This window comes from Ammospiza nelsoni, chromosome 3 (assembly GCF_027579445.1).
Source record: "Ammospiza nelsoni isolate bAmmNel1 chromosome 3, bAmmNel1.pri, whole genome shotgun sequence".
Lineage (NCBI taxonomy): Eukaryota > Metazoa > Chordata > Aves > Passeriformes > Passerellidae > Ammospiza > Ammospiza nelsoni.
In genome coordinates, this window is record NC_080635.1 from 49,391,487 (window position 1) to 49,401,250 (window position 9,764).

Sequence of the window (9,764 nt, forward strand, 5' to 3'; positions counted from 1 at the left end):
ACCTCATCTGATTTCTAGGAAGTGCTCACTGTCACAGGTTCAGAGAAAAGAACAAGGAAGGCTTGGAAGAGAGATGTCTAATTTGGTACTTCAGGGAAGGCACACACAGACCTATGAATAAGCTGCTACATGTTGTTAGAAGGATGCCACAGGCAAAAGAAGGAGCGCATAGAGGATGATAGTTCTGGGTCATCATAATCCAGTGGTATTGCCATTTAAAGTGATGTGCCTTGTCACAGGGCAGAGAATACAGAAAAGATGAAAGAGCATCTCAGCTGTAGCTGAGGATTTCCTATATTCTCACTTTGAATGTGCCCAAAGCAATACTTCTGGAAATCTCTTTTTGTGTCATGTGAGACAGGGAACAGACATCTGGTCTCTGAACTAGTTTAAATTTGGCTGAAAGTTGAAAACTTCTATGAAGCTTTTGGTTCAGACAGATCATAATTTTTGATTAAAAACCCACCTTATAGAAATTCTGAACGAGTTCCTACTCCAGTGCCATCAGGGGAGGAAACAGGAATGCAGTGTAATTGCAAACAGTCTCTAGCAGTTCAAGTGCTACAAAAATCATCTGTAACGGAGCTGTACTTCAGGCCTATATTCCCTTTGGGCTGCTTGCTTCTAGTGGTACCAGGGTAATAGCACTACATTTGTGCAAAAAACCCACTCTGTATGCCTAGAGCAACACAAAATTCTGAGGGTAAATTGACTGAATTATATATGTTGTTCTTCTGGGAATGCAGAAGTTTTACTGCAAGTTCCATGTAGCTGAGGTTGCACACTATACCTTACTAGGAAATAAGAGTCTGGAGGAAAGATAGAGTCAGTTTAATCATTATTTTGTTTGTTGCTTCAGCTAAATGGCTTTGTTTTGTTATATGTGTATTTTAGTACTTATCTCACTGTCATCAGATGCTTAATGGGATCTAGGGAAGTCTAGTGTAGAAAAGTGGAGTGCAAGCTTTAACACAGGCTACCGCTTCACCTGGCACTGGGGATGATTCAATCAATCACTTTTCATTTAATATAATAGACTGGACCTTGGTCAAAAATATCACTGGTATAAACAAATGGAATCATTGATAGATCATTGTTGCCAATAACAATGAAAAATACCCTGCAATTTTTCCTTAGTTTTGCAAAGTCATCTCTTTTGATTAAAGCTGGCAACTATCAGGATAAAAGGACACTGGTCAGTACTTGATGGATATTCTTATGAAATGTGTTCCTAAAGTGCCAAATCCTATCCTTTTCTATAAGAACTGTAACTCTTAGAGGGTTGATTAATTTTAGGGTGCATTCTAAGATGCCTTCTCCTAGCACACTGATGATTGCTCAGATCTGGATGCAGTACCCGAGTCAACCCAGCTTGCAACTCTGCATTTTAAGGAAATTTCAATTTAGGATCTGTTTTTCTCAAAGCATTATTAGCAAAAGTAAAACTGGGTATGCTGAAGAGGCAGAGTAGACATTGGTGTCATGGAGGAAGAGCTGACTGCCTGATGCAGTGGCCTGCTGTCTTCCCCTAGGTCAGGTCACCTTCCCTGGAAATCACATCCCTACAATTACAGTTGCTGGGCTGGTTTGGTACTGTACTAAGGCTGAGAGGTATGGTGTATGATGCTTTGTGAACCAGCCTGACAATTATTCTGCACCATTAAAACAAAAATTCACAATGCTAATTTTTCACTGCCTCAGACTCATTTCCTCCTTAGGGATGGGGAAGAACATTTGCATACACTTTGATTAAATTGAATGCATTTGGTATTTTAGATGTATTCACTCTGAATTGTTGTATATAATATAACAATGTTATATATAATTCACTCTGAATTGTCATTTTAATCCAGACTGTGCAGGGTCCTGGCGGGAAGCCAACAAACACAATATATGTCTACATCATTAAAAATAACTTAAGTGTGCTGGAAAAGAAATGTACCAGTGTTTGCAGGGTGTTCCATATTTAGTCAGGGGTAATGATAAATAATTGTTGGTGTTCTCAGATTATAAATCAAAAAGTAGTTTTTAAATATGTCAGCCTTCTGTCTGGGTTCTGTAAAAATAAACTGAATAACATTTTCCTAACATTCAGTCCTTGTTACCACAACCTCAAGCTTCTCGCATTAATTCATCCACTGGACCCCTAAAAGTCCCCTTAAGGTAGGCAAATATTGAATCCTGGTGGGGAACTGAAGTGTAGGGCAGGCTGAAAGTAGCTGACAGAAATTACCTATAAAAAAGGGCTTATAGACAATCTTCAAGACTTAATCTCAGAAGATCACTAAATAGTGTTGATGTTTAAATCACTCTAGGTGATTTCTTCATTGATAAACTGTCTCTGAATTGACCATGTCTTCTGGAGCCAAACATGGTTTATTATCCTTGATGCAGAGAGTAAAGATGTACAATGACAAAGTGCCATTTTTATATGAAAGCAAAGTTTCAAGTAGAATTTTGCTAAAACCCCATCCTTTTTTGATATTTTGGGAACATCAAAGGGGTTCAGCTGAAAAGATTAAAGGTCTATTGATCACTAATAATTTCCTAATATTTTTGATGTGCTCAGGGATCACATAATCTGCTGCTGGAATACGCATACATGTGAGCTGGAAAGCACTGGCTGTCAGAGAGCTCAGAGCACTGTAACTTGGCAGTTTAGAGGGGAACATAAAAGAACTTTCCCATGCCAAATGGTCTTGTGGCTAAAATCTAGCTACCTACTGAAATTCAGTGGCAACTTAAAGAAGGGCATTAATGATTAACTTAATGACATAACTAAAAGTTATATCATCATATAACTAAAAGTTGTATCATTAAGGAAAGAGATGTAAAAAAAGAAATTACCACATTCTTGGTTCAGTATGTATGTTTTCCTGATCCTTAGCATAGTGAAACCCTCAGTAGGGCTATCAAAAAAATCTATATATAAAATAGAGCTGCTAAACACTCCATTAGTCTCTGTACTCCAATATGCACCAACCCCTTTTATTCCTTCCTTCTGATGTCAGAAAAAGGTAAGGTTTGAACTAAATAAAGCCAAATAGGGATATAGGTACTGGGCAGTAGGATTATCCTAGAACTTTTACATAAATTGGCTGATAGGACAGCTCTGCAGTATTGTTTTCTGCATGGTAAAAGGGTGGTTAAGCCTTGGTCAGCAAGACCAAGAATTACAGTTGTTTGTAGGTGGGTAGATAAAGGGCTTGTAGACCAAGGTCAAGGCTACATCTTGATCCTCTCAAAGGCTAAACTTTAGGACCTGATAATAAAATTAATTCAGAAGAATTACCTGTCCTAAATACATCTCTTAGGTCATTCTCTAGTGTCTCCACTAGTTTAGTTAATTGTGGGGAAAGACAATGATAAAAATTCAGATTGTTCAATAAATGCAATTAGTATTGTGCAATAGAGGAGGTATTGTCATGTACAAGACCTGTTAGGCTGCACGAACAAAATAAACAAATGGTCTGTATCCCAGGGGTCTTGCAGATAGCACAGCTGTGATGTTCATCCATTAGAAAATCATTGGGAAAAAATTATATAGCATTGGTTTACCAGTAAGCAAGAGTACTACTCAGAATTTTATTTATCTTAGGAATGCTTTAGTCACTTTAAATTTAATCAAATCCTAGAAAACACACATTTTTTCCTCACATCAAGGTAATTTAGTGCATTAGATGTTTCACAAAGTATCAAATGAATTACATATGTATGAGTCTCCAGGAAAGCCTTTGAAGGAAGGGTACTAATGTTCTTGTTCTTGAAATAATATCCTCATATTGTCACAAGTTATTAGTGATACTGCCATTTCTCTCTCCCGGGAATGGAGCTTTGTGGCCATTGCTCATCTCCAGCCATTTGTCAGCCTCTTTTAGGGCTCTGTAGCTCACACTGAGCACCTTGAAATGCCCTGATCATGGTGGCAGGTTCCTGTGGCAGGTTCCTGACAGCAGTCACTCACTCAGGTTGGGATGGGGGTTGCTGTGGAGCACGTGGGAAGGGGGGCAGTGAAGGAGTTGTTGCAGTGGAGCGTCACCCATCCCTCTGATCAGCGGGAATGCTTGAGCTGGGATGTTGGATCTTGGGCAATTCTTGAACATGTATGTGAAACAAAAACGAAGTCAAATCTTTTCAAGTGATCTCACTGTTGGAACATGGTTGAAATGGTGATTTGCTATGTAATATATTTGTTTAAATTGGTCTCAGTTACCACGTATTGAGATCAAGTGTTTTGTCCCATTGAAACAGGGGCTGTCAGGGCCAAAGGCTGTATTTGTGTGGCTAGTATGCAACTCACCATGAAAACAATAATAACAATTATTGTTAGAACAATAACAATAATTACAAGCAGGATACAATAATAATTAGTTCTTCTTGGATCTGAATTTTTATTTTTGATAATATTGCAGTACTAATATAGTAGGATTTAATAATGACAGTCAATTACAAGTCTTAATTAAATGTTAGTACCTATTACTGTGAACAGTAAAATGGAAATAGCTACCTGATGATTTAAGAGTGCTTTATAGGCTCCTGAGAAAAAACATTAAAAATTTCCTTATTTGTTGCTGAGGTTAAAATTGGGAAAGAACATAAGGCATGCATGGCAGATGTTTTATTTTTGAGGATCTTGCTTTTGTTGTAGATTTGCATGTAATAGTGTTTGCTAAGTTTGTAGTTAGTAGTGCTACAGATTTGTTGCAATTAATAAGGTTTGCATAGTTTTATGTTAAATGCAGGGGTATTTTGTTTAGCTTGTAGATTACATGTTCAAAATTGAAGTCAATGGAAGCATAAAGAAATTAAAGTATATCACTAATAATTTCAGCATCTGAATAACCCATTGTAGATGCCATCAGTTTAATTGCATGTGCATATTAAAACCCCTCATTTGAAAACAAGTTTCTAAGTATTCAGTTTATAATGTCAACATCTGTTGAAGTATACAACAGTTTTATGACAATTAGCAATGGGAAAACCATAGAAGTCTTGAAGTTTGATGTAGATAAACAACCATATTTCTGCTACTTTCCCATCCTACATAAACCTTGTTTTCCTGAAAAATTTCTGGTCCTTCAGCCCTTGAGGGAAGCTATACATGTGTTGTTATTCTGTATTTGATTTCCACTAGCCTCCAAGATATCAGAGAAAAATTAGAAGAGAATGACTCATTAATTTTCAAGTTTCATCACAGAAGAGCTGTTCAAAATGCTTTTTTCCCTACTTCCCTCATTATAGTGGTAGCGAAAGAGTTGGAAGACTTCTTTCAGTTTGACTTATTACTAAAGTAATGCAGATTTGGATAATGTGAATTCTTTAAGTTGTTTTGTTGTTTTTGGTTTTTGGTGGTATTTTTTTTGTTTGTTTGGGTTTTTTTGTTGTTGTTGGGTTTTTTTCTCTGTGTGTGTGCAAATTGCATGAATCTTCAGAATTTTTTCATTTGAATTCCTGATGTTAGTAAGCTTCTACTTCAAGCTTAGTGATAAATGATGTGTTGGAGACCTGTGCTATAACTGTGCTCTGAAATTTTTTCTCAGCACATCTGGCTCTTTGGTGTAGTCTGGGAGCTTGATCCCCAGTGTCAGACATCACCAACTCAACTGGAACAAAATAAGTTGTAATGAAACAAGAAGTTTCTTACTGCCTGACGTGAAAAGTCTGTGCTTAGCGGTGTTTGTGTGATGATGTCGAGCAGGTTTGGAACAGGAGCACTGCTGAACTTGGCAGTTTCCTTAAGATACTGTAATCAACCCCACTCTTTTCTCAACGCTAGGATTCTGCCAAACATCTGGCTGGGAAGCTGTCCTCGGCAGCTGGAGCATGTGACCATCAAGCTGAAGCATGAGCTGGGTGTCACAGCTGTGATGAACTTCCAGACTGAATCTGACATTGTTCAAAATTCCTGGGGCTGCAACCGCTACCCAGAACCCATGAGCCCCGAAATCCTCATGAAACTGTATAAGGAAGAAGGTCTTGCCTATGTCTGGCTGCCAACTGCAGACATGAGCACTGAAGGTAATGCTCATGTCACTCTTGCAGTAAATTAATAGCAACAAACAGTTGGAGTTAATAATCTGTCACTTTCATGACAGCTGTGAGGGAGAGGAATTCTGTGCACATTTTGCATGAAAATAAAGCTGGAACACAAGGTATAGTTTCTTTGTGTGTTGTCTTTAACAAATGATTCATATTTTCTTGTAGGCAGAGAGGCCAGCTGAAGTACTTTGTGTCTGGCAGTATTATTTGTGTTTGTGTTTAAAGCCATCTGACATCAATAACTGCTTGACTGTTTTTACTTTCAGCTTGAGTTCAGCCTACATAATGAAAGTATGCTGTGTAGGTGAAAGACTGCAGGTTTGCAGAGCAGGGCAGCTTGCCACCTTTGCTGATTAAAAATGGAGAGGCAGTGCTGTGTGTCTGCTGTTCCCCTCCCCAAAACCACTTTTTCTTTAAGTGTAGTATCCCAGTCTGATGAAACTCCATAGCAACATTTATATAATAGATTGCAATTAATTGAAATTACTCATAGCACCTGAGCTGTAACATCAGTTACCAGTACTTTTAAGTCCTTGGTTGGAATGCTCAGTTCAAAGTCTTGTTTCCAACCAGAAGGTTAGAAAGTGAGTGTGTTTTCAAGTGAGCAGCCTGGCAGCAGAAGTGAGTGCTTTCAACACAGGGAAATACACTGCCCAAATAGGTAACTGTCATATCAGCAACAGGACATCAGGGAAGACAGGAGACCTTAGAACAGGGATCTGAAAGGGCTTAATGTCAGTGCTCATATGTGCCATGAGGAAAAGTTGGGGTCTGCTGCTTGCAGCTCTGTTTCCCAGGATAGCCAGAAGAAAAGTGTCAGAAAATATGGTATGTTCATCCCTTTGAGAGTGAGAAAGGCTATTCTGTGTTGTTTGACTGTATGCTTAGTGCACAGTGAAATCATAACAATTTTAAGTTGTACAGTAAAATGTTCTTCTGCTCCTCCTCCCTCCTCACTTACTGAATTAATGGCCTTCATTAAAATGCTTTGGAAATCAGCAATCTGTAGGTACTTTCACAAACCTCTGGTATTAAAAAAATTGAAATTTCAGTTTTGGCTTGCTAACTTTAACGCTATGTAAATTGTGCTGTTCTCTATAATGTGCTGCCTTGTCTCAGTTCCTTCGAAAATGAATGTGCCACACACATCTGATGTTATCAGAATTTATATTTAGAAGAGACTTGGGGCATTTTAGTTTTGTGTGATCTGATTCTATATTGCAAGGAAAAAAACAACAACTTAGCCTAGAAAGTGATTTGAGAAAAGAAAGAAAAAAGTGGAATATGTCAGGTCTGCTATTTTATTTCACAATTCATCAGGCTGTGCAGGCAGAATCTCAGTCATGAACTGACTTTGTCCAGTGCAAATGAACGTGCCTTGTTTTTAACCTTAGGCAGAATCCAGATGTTGCCACAAGCGGTGTGCCTGCTGCACGGGCTGCTGCAGAACGGACACACTGTCTATGTGCATTGCAATGCTGGCGTGGGCAGGTCCACAGCTGCTGTCAGCGGCTGGCTGAGGTACGTGCTGGGATGGAGCCTGAGGAAGGTGCAGTACTTCTTGGCTGCCCGGAGACCAGCTGTCTACATAGATGAGGAAGCTCTGAATCGGGCTGAAGAAGATTTCTACCAGAAATTTGGGCACCTTCGTTCCTCGTATCAAATACAAGAGTAGAAAAGCAGAAGAAGAAAAGGAAGGTGAAGAGGAATCCTTACATTTGAACCTCAAGGACTTAGAAATTTCTGTGTCTCAGGCACCCACCTCAACTCTTCAGATTATAAACTTCTTGTAAAAGTGATGAGAATTTTGTTTAAAAAGTGCCTTAGAGGTTTTTATTTGCTTTCCTTAAGCTGACATGGTTCATGTTTTCAAGCCTTTTGGTGCAATTATGAGACCTAGAAACTGCAAAGGGAAGCAAGATTTTCTTTTAACTACTTGCCTATAGGAGCTGAGGTTTTAGGCTAGAGACTAAACAAGACGTGAGGTGAAATAGAGTTGGCAATAAAAAGTGAGAAGAAAAAAATATGAATATTGACTGGATTAAGATTCAGATTAGGATGGAGCAGATCATTATCAAAGCTGCTCAGTTATTTTAAGCAGATATTAGATTATTGCAGTGTTTTGTAGTAATTCTGTAGACAAGTGGTATTGATGAGAAGGACCAGAAGGAAACTGGTTCTTCAACTCAGTGTTTAAAAACAAAAAGCTAATGTCTAATGCAGTGAACTAAGATTTGCACTTAGTTAATGTTAAGTATTATGGGCTGCAGCTGAATTCTTTCATGACATTGGGATTATGCTGGGCTGTGGCATGGAGAGAGGACACAGCTCCAGCTGTGGCAGCCTTGCTTTGTCGTGGGGCAGGACCACTGCTTGTTACATTATCCTAGGCAGTGAGTTCTCTGAGATGAAGCTGCATTTTGCCCCTCTGGTCCATGCAGTGCTGAACAGGGGCTCCCTTAGGTGCCAAGTCAGTCTGACCAGTGACCACTGGGTAAGACAGGACCTATAGGAATTGTGTGATAAGCAGAGTGCATGACTGGCACCTCAGCCTCTGGGCTGTTGACCCAGATTAACATTTCCAATACAGCCAAAGCCTCTGCTTGTGCAAGCAGTGGGTGTGTGCTGGGTTTAGCTCATTGAAGCTAATGCTGGGCTGTCTCTGGGCTGAATGAAGTCAATAGATTCCTCTGTAGGAGCAAAGAGCAACTCTGCAGAGGATGGTTTCTCAGGAGCTCCCTAATGTTTTCCATTGCTGCTTGGTCCCTTAGCTAAACTAAGCACCAACAGCTTCCAGTCCCGCTCAGATGAAACTAATTTGATATAAATTGAGTTCAAGAGAGAAGAGAGGATTAAGGATGCATAAACATTAAGAAACATAATTTCTATAAGCTTATTCTTCAGTGAAATCTCATTTTTTCCAGGCAACTTGTTCCTCTAAAGATGCAGTCAGTGACAGAGTAGTTTAAGTAATAAATATTGATTTTCTGAATGCTTAATGGAGAAACTATTGGATATGAGCTGTTTATGGAGAATGTCCAAAATAATATATTTTATTTATCCTATACTTCAATCATCTTGAAAAGAAAAATGTTCATTTAAGTTATTGTATTTGTGGGTTTGACCATGACTTTATTTCTGAATTTTTGAAATAATACTGCCTGTTTAGAAAATGGATGAGGAAATAAAGACAAAATGACTATTCCAGCAGCCCATTTTGTCATATCTCTTTGTCTCTCAATTTCACAAATAGCAAAAAGGATCGTAACCCACATTTCTATATAGAAGTGGAACCAGCCACTTTAATGGTGACAGCCCATGTCTTGTCTTGTAATGTGTCAGTTTGACAGGAAATCTCAAAAAACAGCACAGCAAAGGTGTGTGGACCATATGACACCTCTGGTACCTTCAAAGACTAAAACAGGTGTTTCTTCTCCTAGCCCAGACAGAGAGAAGAGGGACTGTGTGAGTGCTCCTGTCTGGCTCTTGGGCTCACATGAAAATGTGCAGAGCTACAGCTGCCTGCCCAGGAGTTACCGCATTTTGACTGAGTTTAAAGTAAAATTGGTGAACTTTTGCTACCATATTCTCCTGAAAATCAAGCATTGAGAGAAGGAAAATGGCCAGACAAACAGAGAGGACAAGTTGCTTAAGTTCTACATTTCTGCGGAGATTTATTTGAAACTGCAAGCTTAAAATGTCTTTCCAAGCATCCCTGACAGAAG

The 9,764-nt window shown here is 38.9% G+C and overlaps 1 protein-coding gene across 1 annotated transcript in view; it reads left to right on the top strand.

Moving 5' to 3' along the window:
• EPM2A (EPM2A glucan phosphatase, laforin) overlaps positions 1-9,249 on the top strand; it is a 35,836-nt gene extending 26,587 nt beyond the window's left edge. Inside the window, exons 3-4 of the mRNA XM_059468396.1 lie at positions 5,777-6,018; positions 7,434-9,249. Of these exons, the coding sequence (XP_059324379.1) occupies positions 5,777-6,018; positions 7,434-7,714 (523 nt within the window). The 3' untranslated portion in view covers positions 7,715-9,249. The remainder of the gene's footprint in view (positions 1-5,776; positions 6,019-7,433) is intronic.
• The last annotated feature ends 515 nt before the right edge of the window (positions 9,250-9,764 follow it).